This window comes from Haliotis cracherodii, unplaced genomic scaffold (genome assembly GCF_022045235.1).
Source record: "Haliotis cracherodii isolate W230 unplaced genomic scaffold, xgHalCrac1.p SCAF_12, whole genome shotgun sequence".
Taxonomy (NCBI): Eukaryota; Metazoa; Mollusca; class Gastropoda; order Lepetellida; family Haliotidae; genus Haliotis; species Haliotis cracherodii.
In genome coordinates this window covers 9,853,234-9,870,540 of record NW_027266267.1, presented here as the reverse complement: position 1 = coordinate 9,870,540, position 17,307 = coordinate 9,853,234, and the positions used below count along the sequence as shown (strand labels likewise).

General features: G+C 42.2%; 1 protein-coding gene across 1 annotated transcript; it reads right to left on the bottom strand.

Annotated features, from left to right (window-relative positions):
• Positions 1 to 543: 543 nt before the first annotated feature.
• LOC139456979 (fucolectin-like) lies at positions 544 to 5,062 on the bottom strand. Its single transcript, XM_071238439.1, has 3 exons — positions 4,951 to 5,062; positions 1,811 to 2,047; positions 544 to 779 (listed from the first exon to the last, which is right to left on the bottom strand). The coding sequence occupies exons 1-3, from the start codon at positions 5,060 to 5,062 to the stop codon at positions 544 to 546; spliced, it is 585 nt and encodes a 194-aa protein (XP_071094540.1).
• Positions 5,063 to 17,307: the final 12,245 nt, after the last annotated feature.

The window sequence follows — 17,307 nt, the reverse complement described above, 5'->3', positions numbered from 1 at the left end:
CTTTTTTATTTCCTGAAGAGTCGCCTACTTATAGCAACTGATTCGGGAGTGAGCACATTTACTTAACGGCAGTGATTGCAACACAAGGACTGATTGGTATGTGTTCACATTTAATACAGGAAGTGATTTGCTGGAGTTTACATGAAGTACAGAAAATGATTTGCGAGGGTATAATAACTGTACCTAATTACTCCTCATGCAATCAATTTCTTCCAGTCCGTATCTCAAGGCGAAGTAGATCCAGCACATTTTAGTGACACACATATAGCACATTGCAAACAGAACAAGAATAGGCAAGTGTCAAATAGACACGTGAGTGAGTGAGTGAGGTTTAACGCTGGTCAGTTATATCACGAGATATCAGCTTCATGTAAGAGGAATGCCAGGTGTGTCACTCTATTGTACTGACAAACATACAAATAAAATGGGGGCGAAATAAGATTCGGATCCATGAGCATAGGTTTCTGACACATACCGAAGGGACAGCGAATGGCAGAGCCTTAGACGACTGGGCCACCCATGTCCCCAGCTATAGCAAAGCAGTTACATTAGAACATTTTGAGTTGGGACAAAGCAATTTGAAAGTGTCAATCTTGTTGTTCTAGCAGGGTCAACATGCCGATGAATAAGTTGACACCCGCGTGTCTCGTCTCTGACCATCTTGACTGCTATGCAGAGAGGATCGGTGACACAGTTGACGACGCAGCTCAGGAGGTCAAGGGTTAACGCTACCACAGTAAAGCCAGTCAGTGACACATTTGTGTTTCGGAAGTGAGCAGCTGTTGATAAAAAAGGTAAGAAAAATTCGTTAGGAACCTACCATCATCGATACTTCACGGGCACTACCGCCATCCATCCTGATCATCCGTGAATATATACGACCGCTTGTAGTCGCTATTTGTAGCAATGAATCAGGATGCGGCATGGTTCTAGCGATAGGGAATCCACCGAGTGCTCAAACCAATGGACGATCCCATTATGTCGCCAAAAGGGCATCTGGTCAACACATTGCTTTTGTCTTCTTTCAGTACTCGGCTTCGCACAGTCACAAGTCACTACTACACCGCTAGTCGGCCAAATGTATTTCCGGGTATACAAAACCAGTGAAGTACTGACGATGGAAACTTATTTAGATCTTATTTGTAAGTAAGCAAGACACACATTATTATCACCAAGAATGACCACCAAATCCATTTCAATTATAAGATCGATTAAAGAGCTAAATGGCAATTTGATCAAACATTTTTGTAATGTTTAAACTTACAGCTCGGGCATGAATTGTGTCACCATTATACAGTTTGTCATCTAATGAGGAACATGCCAGTCTCTTTTTGTTTCATCCATTATTATAATTTTAATTCACTAAATGATTATTCAAATAGTAGTATATAGATGCTTTATAGTGACATGATTGCTACAGAACCCGCACCACCTCATCCACCAACACCGCACCACCTCATCCACCAACACCCGCCCACAAACACGCACGAACCACCACCCCCGCCGCCGAACGAACATACGCATATGCAGAAACACAGGCACACACGGGAACACACACGGACTCAATGATGAAAGGGCTGAAATATAGGACGTTCTGATGCAAAAAAAAATCCATTGCAGATCCAAGAATACACCAGTGGGCATTCCTGGTCAGGATCGGTCCATGGAAATCACCGCATTGTCTTGTCCAGATTTAATTATTTACAGGCCACAGTCATGGATGGAATATGTTTTGAGATGAGCGTTGAACACCGAACAAGAGATATCTCAGAAATTAATAGGTTAATCTGTTTCTTCCACATTGGCTTACCATACTGTTCTGGTTCATAGATAGAAACCTCGCATAATGTTAACATGTCTCCAGCGGGTGGAGTCTTCTTCCCTGACAGCCTTACAAACCTCCCAGGAACCACAGAGGCACACATGATGTCTTGAGTTGTAGGCCTGAAGACGCCGTGGTAGTAGTGACACAACGTGGGCTGAGCGCTCACTGTGACGGCAGGGTCATCGACGTACACATCGATGGTGAAATCGTGCAGCCTGTCAGCTGTATCAAACAGACACGTGTTTTTTTATAAATAATAAGTAAATGGGACTTATGAACAGATGCATTTGGGATGTCAGGTTTTATGACGTGGGTGACATCGAACCCCCAAGTCGTGGGATAGAGCCACCCATAAAGGTACACAGCACCGCAGCCACACAGTGACGCAAACACCCATACGGTGACGCAACAACACACAGAGTGACGCAACCACCCACACACTGACGCAACCACCCACACAGGGACACGGCCACCCACACAGTGACATAACCACCCACACAGTGACGCAACCACCCACACAGTGACACAACCACCCACACAGTGACGCAACCACCCACACAGTGACGCAACCACCAACACAGTGACGCAACCACCCACACAGTGACACAATCACCCAAACAGTGACACAACCACCCACACAGTGACACAACCACCCACACAGTGACGCAACCACCAACACAGTGACGCAAACACCAACACAGTGACGCAACCACCAACACAGTGACGCAACCACCAACACAGTGACACAACCACCCACACAGTGACACAACCACCCACACAGTGACGCAACCACCCACACAGTGACACAACCACCCACACAGTGACACAACCGCCCACACAGTGACACAACCGCCCACACAGTGACACAACCACCCACACAGTGACACAACCACTCACACAGTGACGCAACCACCCAAACACTGACGCAATCACCCACACACTGATGCAACAACCCACACAGGGACGCAACCACCCACACACTGACGCAACCACACACACAGTGACACAACCGCCCACACAGTGACACAACCGCCCACACAGTGACACAACCGCCCACACAGTGACGCAACCACTCACACAGTGACGCATCCACCCACACACTGACGCAATCACCCACACACTGAGACAACAACCCACACAGGGACGCAACCATCTACACACTGACGCAACCACCCACACAGTGACACAACCACCCACAGAGTGACACAACCATCCACAAAGTGACACAACCGCCCACACAGTGACACAACCGCCCACACAGTGACACAACCACCCACACAGTGACACAACCGCCCACACAGTGACACAACCGCCCACACAGTGACACAACCACCCACACAGTGACACAACCGCTCACACAGTGACGCAACCACCCGAACACTGACGCAATCACCCACACACTGATGCAACAACCCACACAGGGACGCAACCATCCACACAGTGACGCAACCACCCACACACTGACGCAACCACACACACAGTGACACAACCGCCCACACAGTGACACAACCGCCCACACAGTGACACAACCGCCCACACAGTGACGCAACCACTCACACAGTGACGCAACCACCCACACACTGACGCAATCACCCACACACTGAGGCAACAACCCACACAGGGACGCAACCATCTACACACTGACGCAACCACCCACACAGTGACACAACCACCCACAGAGTGACACAACCATCCACAAAGTGACACAACCGCCCACACAGTGACACAACCGCCCACACAGTGACACAACCACCCACACAGTGACACAACCACCCACACAGTGACGCGGTCACCCACACAGTGACGCGGTCACCCACACAGTGACGCAATCACCCACACAGTGACGCAACCACCCACACAGTGACGCAACCACCCACACAGTGACGCAACCACTCACACAGTGACGCAACCATCCACACACTGACGCAACCACACACACAGTGTCACAACCACGCACACAGTGACGCAACCATCGACACAGTGACGCAACCACTCACACAGTGACGCAACCATCCACACAGTGACGCAACCACCCACACAGTGACAAAACCATCCACAAAGTGACGCAACCACCCACACAGGGACACGGCCACCCACAGAGGGACACGGCCACCCACACAGTGTCACAACCACCCACACACTGACGCAACCATCCACACACTGACGCAACCACACACACAGTGTCACAACCACGCACACAGTGACGCAACCATCGACACAGTGACGCAACCACTCACACAGTGACGCAACCATCCACACAGTGACAAAACCATCCACAAAGTGACGCAACCACCCACACAGGGACACGGCCACCCACAGAGGGACACGGCCACCCACACAGTGTCACAACCATCCACACACTGACGCAACCATCCACACACTGACGCAACCACACACACAGTGTCACAACCACGCACACAGTGACGCAACCATCGACACAGTGACGCAACCACTCACACAGTGACGCAACCATCCACACAGTGACGCAACCACCCACACAGTGACAAAACCATCCACAAAGTGACGCAACCACCCACACAGGGACACGGCCACCCACAGAGGGACACGGCCACCCACACAGTGTCACAACCATCCACACACTGACGCAACCAGCCACACAGTGACGCAACCACCCACACAGTGACGCAACCACCCACACAGTGTCACAACCACCCACACAGTGTCACAACCACACACACAGTGTCACAACCACCCACACAGTGGCGCAACCACCCACACAGTGACGCAACCACCAACACAGTGACGCAACCACCCACACAGTGACGCAACCACCCACACAGTGACGCAACCACCAACACAGTGACGCAACCACCCACACAGGGACAGGGACACACGTACAGGGACACGGCCACCGAAACAAGAACACAAAAAAACGGCAGACATTAATGAAATGAAAACTGATAAATCTGGACATGCTTGATGGTGTAAAAAACAATGGTTTTTTTGCAAAAATATATCTTTTGGCTCATCCTATCAGAGAATGTATATCTTGAAGCGCATGATAAACATATTCTATATCAAAACAAAAATTCAAGGACCCTTTACAAAATATCACTTGGGCGGGTCCTAACCACAATATTACAACACTTTATGTGAACACTTACCACAGCAATCTGAACGACCAACAATCTCAACTCTTGATATTCTGTAGACGGCCTGTAAGTCAACCTGCCACCAGGGATTCGTATCACCATAGCCAACGCTGTGACATGTCATGTCATTAAATACTCCTGAAGGTGACCCGTCAACAACACTTGACGTATGTAGTTGAAACGATTGAATGTATGTTGAGCTGGCATTGGATGGTTTCCTCAAAGCCAAGTTTCTTCCTGTGTAAGCTGTTGAAACAGTGTTCCGCAGTGTGTAAGTGAAAGTATATCAGTTCTCATGTGCATGCTTATATAAACTACTGCTTACAACTACTAACTTCTTTCTTGACGAGTCCACAGCAGTACAATACGATCTGCCTAGGAACTGCATTAATTCCGCAAACGTACTGAACCGCGGCATTTCCGCAAACGTTCTGAACCGCGGCATTTCCGCAAACGTTCTGAACCGCGGCATTTCTGCAAACGTACTGAACCGCGGCATTTCCGCAAACGTACTGAACCGCGGCATTTCTGCAAACGTACTGAACCGCGGCATTTCCGCAAACGTACTGAACCGCGGCATTTCTGCAAACGTACTTAACCGCGGCATTTCCGCAAACGTACCCTGGTAATTCCGGATACATTTTGGGTAGTATCACGGATCGTTTCCGCAGACGAGAGGTTGTGTTCAGTAGTGTAAGTGTCATTATATTAACATAATGCCTTAACACGTGCTTTATAGGACAATCCCTGGCAAATGGCCCTCCAAACATAAAGGGAGAAGAATATTTCACAGTTGATTTTCACGGTTGACTTATTTTGCAATTTATGAAATTGATAGTGATTGAGTGAGTTACGATTTAACATCTCGTCTTCAAGATATCAGCCATCCGGCGACGAGAACTAAATACACATTTCTGAAGATGATTATTCAGGACAAATTGATAATGACGTAACTAAGTTCTTCAATGCAGCACAACTACTATCACACCAAAAATGGGCCAACACGACAGGTAAACCTTGCCGAATGTATTTTAGAGTGGGTTAAGTAAGTTCGTTATTTATCTTTGATAGAATGCAAAACTTATTTTCAAACAGAGTTAAAGGAAACTCATTTTGTCCCGGCCTGCTGTCATCCAAAGTATGTCTTCTCTGACTGGCTGAATAAGGTTCCCACTAATGAGGTCTCATATAGCACCATCACTATATGTAAGCACCACTACAGTAATTATCCATCAACGAACTATATATAATGCCACACATTCGGACAGTATGTTAACTGGGGAAAAGATCTGCCAAACCACGCATCGGTCATATCAACGTTTGGTTTCAAATACCGAAGACATGTCCATCAATCTTTTATTGTTTACACTTCATAACTCGTTAGGTATAGTTAGGTACAGTCGAGCATGCAGGTTCTACGAAGAGTCACACGAAACGTCACACCATTCATGCTCAAAATTGGATTGATCAGGGTTACAACACCTTAAGCTTTCAAAACGTTTTTGGGTGGACAAGTAGAGGACATTCATTTACAAAATTGAAGCATCGGTTACTAGAATGCTGTCCGATACAATTCCCATATTTCATTTGTACCATATGTGTTCAGTCTTTTTTATCTCCATTTACATGTGTTTTGCAAACACTTCATGACATCACTATTTGATAGTGATTCAAAAGCACATGCTTATGAGATCGGAATCGTTCAATGGTGATTTCTAATGATGAGGGAAAATCACTGAATATGAACAATTTTGTAACCATAACTTTTGTTACAACGTCCTGTACATGTGTTTTGGTTTTTGTCACTGGATGCTGATACAGTTTTGGTGAATGGGTCGAATGTCTTCATCTATGTACATTGGTTTATATGTAAATTAATTACAACTGAACGTTAAATCGGCTGGGGTGAGTGAGTGAGTGAGTTGGGTTTGACGACCCTTTAAACAGTATTCCAGATATATCACGGCGTGTCAGCTTAATGTTGGAGATAATCCCGAAGTGATGCAGGTCTCAAACGTTTACCACTTCGATGAAACCTATGAGCACGGGTATGGTGCTGACAAACCTAGAAACATATTCGGGGAGAACCGGTACTCGAACCCACAATCATAGATTTCTGGCGTAACCAAGGGACGCAACTCTGCACAGTGATTAAGCACAGGTAGGTAGGTAGGTAGGTAGGGTAGGTAGGTAGGTAGTTAAGTAGGTAGGTAGGTAGTTAGGTAGGTAGGTAGGTAGGTAGGTAGGTAGGTAGGTAGGTAGATTAGGTTAGGTTAGGTTAGGTTAGGTTAGGTAGGTAGGTAGGTAGGTAGGTAGGTAAGTAGGTAGGTAGGTAGGTAGGTAGGTAGGAAGGGTAGGTAGGTAGGTAGGTAGGTAGGTAGGTAGGTAGGTAGGTAGGTAGGTAGGTAGGTAGGTAGGAAGGGTAGGTAGGTAGGTAGGTAGGTAGGTAGGTAAGTAGGTAGGTAGGTAGGTAGGTAGGAAGGGTAGGTAGGTAGGTAGGTAGGTAGGTAGGTAGGTAAGTAGGTAGGTAGGTAGGTAGGTAGGTAGGGTAGGTAGGTAGGTAGGTAGGTAGGTAAGTAGGTAGGTAGGTAGGTAGGTAGGTAAGGTTAGGTAGGTAGGTAGGTAGGTAGGTAGGTAGGTAGGTAGGTAGGTAGGTAGGTAGTCAGGTAGGTAGGTAGGTAGGTAGGTAGGTAGGTTAGGTTAGGTAGGTAGGTAAGGTAGGTAGGTAGGTAGGTAGGTAGGTAGGTAGGTAGGTAGGTAGGTAGGTAGGTAGGTAGGTAGGTAAGGTAGGTAGGTAGGTAAGTTCCCTTCGGCAGTTGGCAATGGTATGCAAGTTTAATCCGAGTTAAGTGACTAATATACGACTTCTGGCATGCATGACAATACTTTGAATGACGTGGAACTTACATACGCTCTTTCGGGGACAATACTTTTACGTTACTTCAACCACCTCTCGAGGGTAGAGTCACTAACAATCTAAGATACTAATTTACACTACCAATTTATCAAGTAACACACTTTGTGCATAAAAACATATGAAGTAATTCTAGTTCTTGTAAAATGCACACTCTTAAATAAGAGTTAACATGACTAAAAATACCCTTGACTGAATATTGATTGACAAATCAATACAGTCAAGCAGGACATGCTTGACAGTGATTCTGTCAGCACAAGAGATGCAAAACGGAGGATCCCCGCCTTCAATAAATATTCATGATGATATCTAATATGGCCAAAACGACATCGTCGCATTCCGACCTCTTAATATATTGACTGACAACCGAAGTAGGTGTAACCGATATTTGTGATGACAGGTCTATAATCACCCTATATAATAAGAAGTGGTGACACAGATTTGCTGAGTGCTGCTTAAGCTGCAGCAGCAGTCATTGTGTTACCAATGATTCCAGCATGACTCGGTAACCAACACAAAACTATGTCGTATTGGCCAGTAGCCAGATAATTAAACAATTCAATTTCTATTACAAATTGACGTGTGCAAGTATTATTTGTAATAACTTGAAGGCAAGAAAGAGAATTTGAAAAAAATATGAACACTTGTCTGATACTCTTGAAGATGGAGTTTTGGATCCAATGATATTGGCACTAAAAGTTAGTGAGTGAGTGAGTATTGTTTGGGAACTATATCTTGAAGTTTAATATTAGAAGCAGAAATGGACGATTTGATTCTGATTCAAAGTGGTGGAACAAGAGCTGATTTATTATTGTAAATATAAATCGCAATCAAAAGCTCGAATTGACTGATTTGAAAATAATTTGATTTATTGTAAGGATAACGGCGTTGTTTAACGAATGGCTCATCCGCCTCCACATATAGACAAGGAATAGGAGAAGTTCGAAAGGCAGACGACCTTCATGAAGGAAAGTATCTAGTTAGGTAATGTGGTTTAACATGATCCACCATAGACGATGGATCAGTGATCAGTTAAGTGTAAGAGGGTTTCCTGAACTCCTCCAAATTTCGAATTAGTTACAACTTTCAACAAATCGAGTGCCTGCTGACATTCCGCTTCAAGTGATTTAATATGTGATACGAAAGTTAATGTCTATCAAAGATAAGTCCCAAGAATTTGGCCTCCTTTACAACTTTCTTTGTGTGCAGAAAGACAGAAATGTACAGTTCAAAAGACCACTTGTGAATTCTATTTGTAACAGCTTCTCAAAAGTATGCATATTTATACCAAGACGAGAAATAACAAAATCCTTCACGAAAGCTATCCCTTCACTGAATCACTTAAAACCTTTGATAAATTATTTATTTAAATACTAAACATAGTGGCAGACTAAGAATTGACTTGCGGGACACCCCGATCCTGACAGGGTCAGACAGGGTAGTACCCGCTCGGACTTGAAACTGCCTATCAGTTAAAAACTGTGAGGTAAACGACCTCTCAAGTCAAAATCATGTAAAATTTTAAATGCCATGCTTCCAGGTAGTATCGTATGCTTTCTCAAAATCGCCGAAAATTGATACGACGTGTTGTTTATTTACTGTAGTTTTTTTCTCTTTCCTTCTTTATTCATCTCAGTACAGTTTTTCATACAGCTTTTCATACATATAAATTAATGCCGATTTGTCGAAATATTGGCTCAGTCGCGGCTGTGGGTCACGGAAGTTAACAACAAATCTCCGCGCACAATGGCGTCGAGTGCTGTGATTGGTCCGCGCTCCAACCATAACAACAAACATGGGGATATTTACCAATCAGAGCGCTCGGGGCCATCTGGTACGGACATTTTTATTTACTTCCGTGTCCCACATCCGCGACTGAGCCAATATTTAGATAATATCGCCCGATATAGGTAATAAATTACGAAAAATGAAGGCTTGTGGCATGCAGGTCGTATGTGGAGGGAGGTATTGTGAACATGACATGCATACATTTACATTTAATGTAAACGATACAACCGATTTCAACTTCGGCCAAGATGGCGAGTGACGTGCCTGGTCTATTTATATATATGGGTCCATTGTTTCAGTAATATCACTATCCTGCTTCAGGGACCTGAAGGTACGTGCTATGTTGACAGAAGTAATTGACAATGTGCACGGAAAGACAAAACGACACACTGGCGTGAGTAAACGAACAATCACTGAATGGAAAACGAAGTTTCCGTGGCCTATTTTTGAAGATAAGGGTGAAACGCTTTTCATGAGCTGTAGTTTGTGTCGCTATTGTGAAACCATGTTGAAATTAACAAATGTGTGGGCTAACGATGGCACCAGTATCATACAAAAGTCCAGTATCACTGGACACAACGAAAGTGGTGAACACAAAGAAGCCTGTGAAAGAAGGGTAGAGACAGGATGTCCACATTCATGATGTGACCAGTGATGAGAAAATATTTTTCAACACAGTGTATAATGATGCTAACTCCGAATCTCCTTATGTGAAAATGAGTGATTTGCTGAACTTACAGAGATTGAAGGGCCTTGATGTCAGTTATAAAACCTGAGCTAGGATACAGTTACTGGCATTTAACAGTCAATTTCGTCTGTGCTGACGACAAGTATTGTCGATGACATCAAGTCGTCTCCAGTATCTGCTATCATGCTTGAGGAAAGCACAGGCATTACAGTGGACAAAAGGCTGTCAGTTTGTGTCAGATACGTGAAACAAGGGGAAACCGTTACAACTTTTTTATTCAATACACACCTTAATAATGGTTGTGCACATACAGTGACAAATGGTTTTGTGTCAGAGTTGGCAAAGTTAGGACTTAACTTGTCCAAACGTACTTCACTTGCAACAGATGGTGCTGCAGTGATGATTGGGAAAAAACAGGTGTTGGAAAACAGATGCAAGCACAATGTTCCCCCTTTTGTATTCAAACTCGTTGTGTTATTCACAGACTCAACTTGGCATGTGTTGATGCCATCAAGAAGATTGACTACCTGCTCAAATTCAGAGATAAATTGAATTGTTTGTATTTTTTCATAAACGATTCTAGCAACAGAACAATCACACTGAAACAGCTACATAAATTTTTAGATGAACCTGAACTATCTGTCAAAGAAGCCCACTCAATCAGGTGGCTAGGTTTAAAGTCGGCAGTTCCATAGTAGTGTATGAATGCTATGCATCCGTACTGTCAACATTGTCGAAATCTGCTGAAGAAAAGTGTGCCTCTGCTATATGATTGTTAAAGTATTTCAGTGACTAATAAGATTTTTTAACAGTAGCATTTATGTTAGATGTTTATTCAGAACTTGCTGTTTTGAACTGTGAGTTACAGAAGAGGAATCTGTTGATCAGTGAGCTTCAACCCCTGATTGATGCCACATTGCCGAAACTCGAGTATTTCACGAGTACAGATGGGCAGGCCCTGACAAAGGTCAAATCCAAAATCACCAGAGAAGAGCACGATGGAGTCAGTGTCCACTATTGTGAAGAGAAACTTGTCTTATCGATGCACAATGGATGAAAATTGAGAGATTGAGGAGAGACTATTTGAAGAATCTATGCAAAAATATCAAAGTTAGATTCAGAAAGACGGCCGTGAAATTCTCAGTGACTTTGGTAAGGTTTTGGAGCCCTTCACGGTAAATGCTACATCTAATGCTGAATTTGATGATGCCCTTGCTCATGTGGGCGAGATGTACGGGAGTGAGAAGAAAGTGTGGTGGAAGGGGACATGGGAACTGGCTTCGGGGAGAATGTGAGGATTGTTGAGCCTCTCCTGAACAGAGAGCAATGTCGAGGAGGAATGCATAGTTTTTTGTTGTGTACAAATTGTTGAGAAGAAAATGTACGAAGCAAGGACTTTTGTTTCGTTTTTATTTTGTTTTAGCATATACTACAATAGCAGTCGGTAATAAGATGAATCACCTTCTGATTAAAATAATGCATTTGGCGTGGTTGGAGTTGCTAGACAGAACATTTTCCCCCAATTGCTTCTCAGCACCTACAACTTTCAATGCAATATAAATACCACATAAATACAGAACAATTATGCTGCTAGTGCACAGGGTACTGGTCTGCTTGGTATACTGAAATACAGTGGAAATTAACCTTTTTCTAAAACACAAGCATTATTTCATTTTTTTAAATCTTAAAATATTGACTCATTTGGGGAAAAAAACCCACAATAGAGTCAAGAATAGATGAGTGAAAAATATTGGATACCCAATGAAAATTGTAATAAGCCAATTAAAATAGAAACCCTAGAGTAAAAAGCTCAATTGCTCAAAAAGTAATCTGGAGCTCTGCTGAAGTATAAACATATTATCAATAGTTGAGTGCCTTATTCTAAATCAAAGAATCGGAGCAAAATATCAAAATATTATTAATAATAGAAATATGATAATTGCTAAATATACTTGACAGTGTATTACCTCTGCAATTATTCACCACATTAATAGATTTTTATCTTATGAAGAGAAACAATAACACCGAGTATCCAGTCTTTGGGAAATAGTGTCTCTTTAGAGAATAGTATAAAAATTCCGATATTAACCCATACATATCAGGGCTTCTATTGTTTTTCCAACGTTAAACAGCAGCAATAATTTCGTCACTACTTATAGGTAGATCTAAAATATCAGTGGCCAAATAACATTCACTATCAAATCCCATATCCCACTTCATATCATTGGAAACATCTGTAGAATCTGTACCTCTGAAATATTCTGTAAGTATTCAAGCCAATCGTGTCTTTCTGTACGATTACTTCCTACGTTCATAAAGTTCATTTTTCCCAATATTCCCCAGAATGAGGAGGACATGTTTCGTTCCAGCATCTCTCTGTTTTGACTCATGACGAGACTCTGTGTTGAAGTGTTAACAAATATGAAACATATCTACAGTACCTAGAATATAATCAATAACACTATCTTCCATATTACCAATACATGTAAAGTCTCCTTTGTCCATCACACTACTACAACGACCAATCATGACGTGTATATTCAATAACGGACCCGTGAAGATCCGGGTTAGAACAGGTCTTCAGCAACCCATGCTTACCGTAAAAGGCGACTATGCTTTCCGTAAGAGGCCACTTACGGGATCGGGTGGCCAGCCTCGCTGACTCGGTTAATGCATGTCATCGTATCCTAATTGCGTGGACCGATGCTCTTGATGTCAATCACTGGATTGTCAGGTCCAGACTCGATTATTTACAGACCGCCTTCATATAGCTGGAATATTGCTGAGTGTAGCGTAAAACAACAAATAAACAAACAAACATACAATAACGAACATAAATTAATCACTTTCTATAATTATTACATCGACAGAATATCGTTTGAGGTCACACGTGTCTAGAAGAAAGTCCCAGTTTGATTCTTTTGACCTTCTAGATACTCCTGGATATTTTAAGATATAACGTCCTCCTTTATAAAGATGTAGCGTCCCCCTTTATATCAATGTTCAAATCTACATAATACAACGAATGCAGGTGAGGTGAGGTGAAATGGGGTTCAAAATAGCGTCCAAGATGCACTTATATAGCGACGTGCATACACCTGTGTGAGTGCTCGGCCACCGAAATACCATGCCGCAGTTTAACGTGAATACTCCACTAAGAGACAGTGTACTGACTCGGAGGCGACCAGTACAGGGTAACAAGTACCATCTTTTAACATCGTTTGGTATGACGCGGCCGGGACTCTCCCTACAACGAAAGTGAAACAGTGTGGTCGCACTACCTACCGTGATGAATTGTTGCTACCACAATAAAGGCAAAGGTTTGACTCTTCATCACTGAAACGGCACCTACAAGAGCCATCGTCCTTGTCACACGGCAATGCTGACCCTATGGGAATCTCTACGACTTCTACTGCCGTTTACTATTTCAAGATGACAGATAATATAGTTTTACACGAGATGCTCCATAAAAAAGTCGTTTACTCTGTTGCTTTGATATATATATATATATATATATATATATATATATATATATATATATATATATATATATATATATATATATAAAGATGAAATACAAAATTCAGAAATACAAAATCGAAACACTATTTCAGATAAGAGATTGTATAGATTTTCCACCTCTTTGATATTACTTATTCATTACGTTTTCTTGTGAACGTCAAGAAGGACGTACTTGTATGACGCACTGTGAAAAACAAAATAAGCACAAGAACTTGTGAGAAGTTATTTCAATTACGAATACACACGACTTTGATACACCTGAATACATTTATTAAAAGCCTTCAGTATTAAAGCATGCTATTACAAACATATCAAGTGGGTGTGTGCTTCCACGATGACAATATTTCAGAGGAACTCTTTCCAGAAGAAGCAATGCGTTTAAATTTTCTAAAATCCTGTCATCATATGACAGTAAAATAACAGGTAACCATATCACTGATATATATTTAATGTTCCTGTCAATAAACAATGAGATTATTATACAACAACACAATGTAAAACCCAGGCGATATATTACGCGTGAAGAAACAGTAATAAAATTAGATGCATATAGAAGTTTGGTATCAGGGTAAACTTAACATCTGTTTAACCTAATGACACAAACAATATTCCATAGATTTATTTGATCAGTCGTCAATGTACGTTCGCGTTGCTTACGCCCCGTTTGCTAAACGGAAATACCGGGGTAGGGCAACTCGAAAACCTAACTAATGCCTCTTAGTCTGTCGCTGTTGATATCTTTATCAGATTGAGTGTGTGAGTGAGTTAAATTTAACGTCACATTGGCAATATTTAAACCCTTTGTGACGAGAACTTTTACATTTAAAATAAATATATTAAGATTGACTAAAATACTCTCATCGATTGACAGTATGACAACTAGTTTATCACAGCTTCGATTTTAAAACTAGTTTAAAAAACAAATAAGTATTTAATAACACAATATAACAGCGGGCTATAGATCGCTTACAACCAAAGTGAGGCCACCAAACGAGGCAACGTAGGGTCATACAATACTTCTGATATCTGAGCAGGATTTACACCATCTCTTCAGCTGCTGGCGATTGTATGCAAGTTGAGCCATCAATGTAATATGATAAACATACTGCCATCGGCCATTTCCCCATTCCTAGGCTCTTATCACCATCGACGTCTGGCTGGAATGTGTCGATTTGGTAACGGAGGTCCAGCATGTGGTCGCCGAACATCCAGATACGTTGCATGCAGACGATTTCTAATCATCTGTTCAGTAACTTGAACTAACGATTTGATTGGCTCGATTTGATAAATATTAGTTTCTAATTAATCAGTCCTTTCCTCATGCGTATTACTTATAAATACTTTTAAAAGTCTTTGACTTGTGCTGTTCACCTCATTCTACCTATGCGAGGCTCGTCATTAATTTTCCGCATCTGCAGAAGCCTTTTCCAAAGTCTGTAAATCAAACAATGCGACACATTGGACATATGGGCTACCCAGTTGCCAATAGCCATCCAACCATTATAATGCTGTCCTCGATGCATTCCATAACTGATAAAAAGTACTTTAGGCGAGAAGGGAGAGCTTACGTGTTACTGTGGATTTAATTATCAACAATACTAAAGACTTGATGATCCACAGTGGCGCCACACAATGTAACATAGCCAGCCTGCCACATGGAATATAACAAGTAGTAAGTCAGGGTGGCGCAGTCAGTGTCATTAATAAAATATTATCTTCCTAATCGTGTTAACAATCAAAACTGTGTACTCATGTATTGATTCCGAGCAAATATATGACATATATAACCCCATTTGAATGAGTAACTTGAGAGCAGTATAAAGTGTGCATTTCAGTTAAGTGTCGCGTTCTGTTATTTTCTAATCTCATTGAATCAGAGATCTTAGTTCTCGCCTCCACTAAACAAAGATCTGAGGACATCCCATTAGGGGTCACGTCAGAACGACCTTTCACACGACCAATCAGAGAGTTGCTTACCAGATCATGAAAGTGAGTGTCGGTATGTGATTCCTAATCATGCAACCCCAAAAACTTTAACACGGGGTATTCTGAACGATAGTTACGTGCTTAACGACTGTATCCATGCAATCTAGACCATCTACTAGCCATTCGAGAATGTTCTTTTGTTCAGGTTTCAAATTTTTAATTGAGAATTTGTAACAATATGTTTCGAAGCGTTGTCACCAATTTGACATTAGTGCCGTAAGCACGAGAAAGCTGCCTTCTGGTTGGCTAATGTCGACTTCTTGTCAGTCATTCAATTGGTCCGTCAAAGTTCGCGAAAGGTCGGTCTGACATGACCCGTAATGGGATGTCCTCCGATCTTTGTTTAGCGGTAGCAAGAACTTAGATCTGATGTTGATGAGATTGGTTATCTTCTAGCATGTATGATCATTTTTCATGCAAAAATATATGTTGTGCACAAACCTTTAACAGATGAAAGTAAAGCTGACGTCAATTATTGCAAGGAGTTGGGATGTTTACATAACACCAACACCATCTTTGTTCAAAGTAAGCCTATGTCTTACCCGCGGTGAATGAGTATCCAGTAGTAACTAAAGGTTAGTGAGTGCATTTGGTTCCGTTTAGCGTACATAACAAGTACCGTGATACCCCCAGGTTGCAGGTTATCATTTGTTTAGACATACACACATATTTTCGTGCATAGTTCGCAGTAATGTATCTGCACTTCAATACTGCCATTTTTAAGTTAATTCGAGGTCTGTTTTGTACGTGGTGATTCCTAAAAAACGGAAAGGTTAACAATTAAACAGAACTAACTTGCAAAATCTGCCAAAATTACCACACAAGATGTGTATAATCGACACATTGTATTCAAATATACAGGGTTAGGTTTGCATAAATATGGATGAATTATGTGACAGCAGCAAAAATGATAGGCCCCTTTAAAACAAGGCACTGCACTCATCGAAGTCACCGACACCGAATGTGTCACAGTTGAATGTCTTGAATGAGGAAGCGATCCGAATTCTGTCCGCACAAAGCAGCTTGGTATACGTAATTCGTAAGTCATGTCGTAGAAATGCCTTCCATTCGCACTTGGTCACATGGTCACAATGTGTGAAGCCATTTTCTGCTGTCCCCCACCACGAAGTTGCACGAATATCGCTAGAAAGCGGCGTAAAAGCGGTTTTTTTTTGTGACATGAATATGAGATTTTTGTCACTCTGAATCTTTATGCACAGATTTAATTGTAAACCAAAGCGAATGTTTGACAAATCAAAAAGGGTAATATCTCGACTAATTGGGACTATAGGACAAGCACAGTTCAACGGTACCTTGATGTGATAGGTTTAAAAAATAAACCAAAATGAGATCATCTTCATTTAATTAATTGTACCCCGCAAAATATTCACATCTGCTCTTCTCATCAACAGATAATTTCGTACATTCACAGGTTTCTGAATTTCTACATGCAGCCCACCTGAAAACTAGG

What these genes read in the sequence shown, in the direction of transcription:
- LOC139456979 (XM_071238439.1), bottom strand. Translation starts at nt 5,062, where the DNA reads ATGACATGTCACAGCGTTGGCTATGGTGATACGAATCCCTGGTGGCAG. An exon ending in TGGTCGTTCAGATTGCTGTG is followed by an intron (nt 2,048 to 4,950) that starts GTAAGTGTTCAC and finishes TGTTTGATACAG; the next exon opens with CTGACAGGCTGCACGATTTC. An exon ending in CTATGAACCAGAACAGTATG is followed by an intron (nt 780 to 1,810) that starts GTAAGCCAATGT and finishes TTTTATCAACAG; the next exon opens with CTGCTCACTTCCGAAACACA.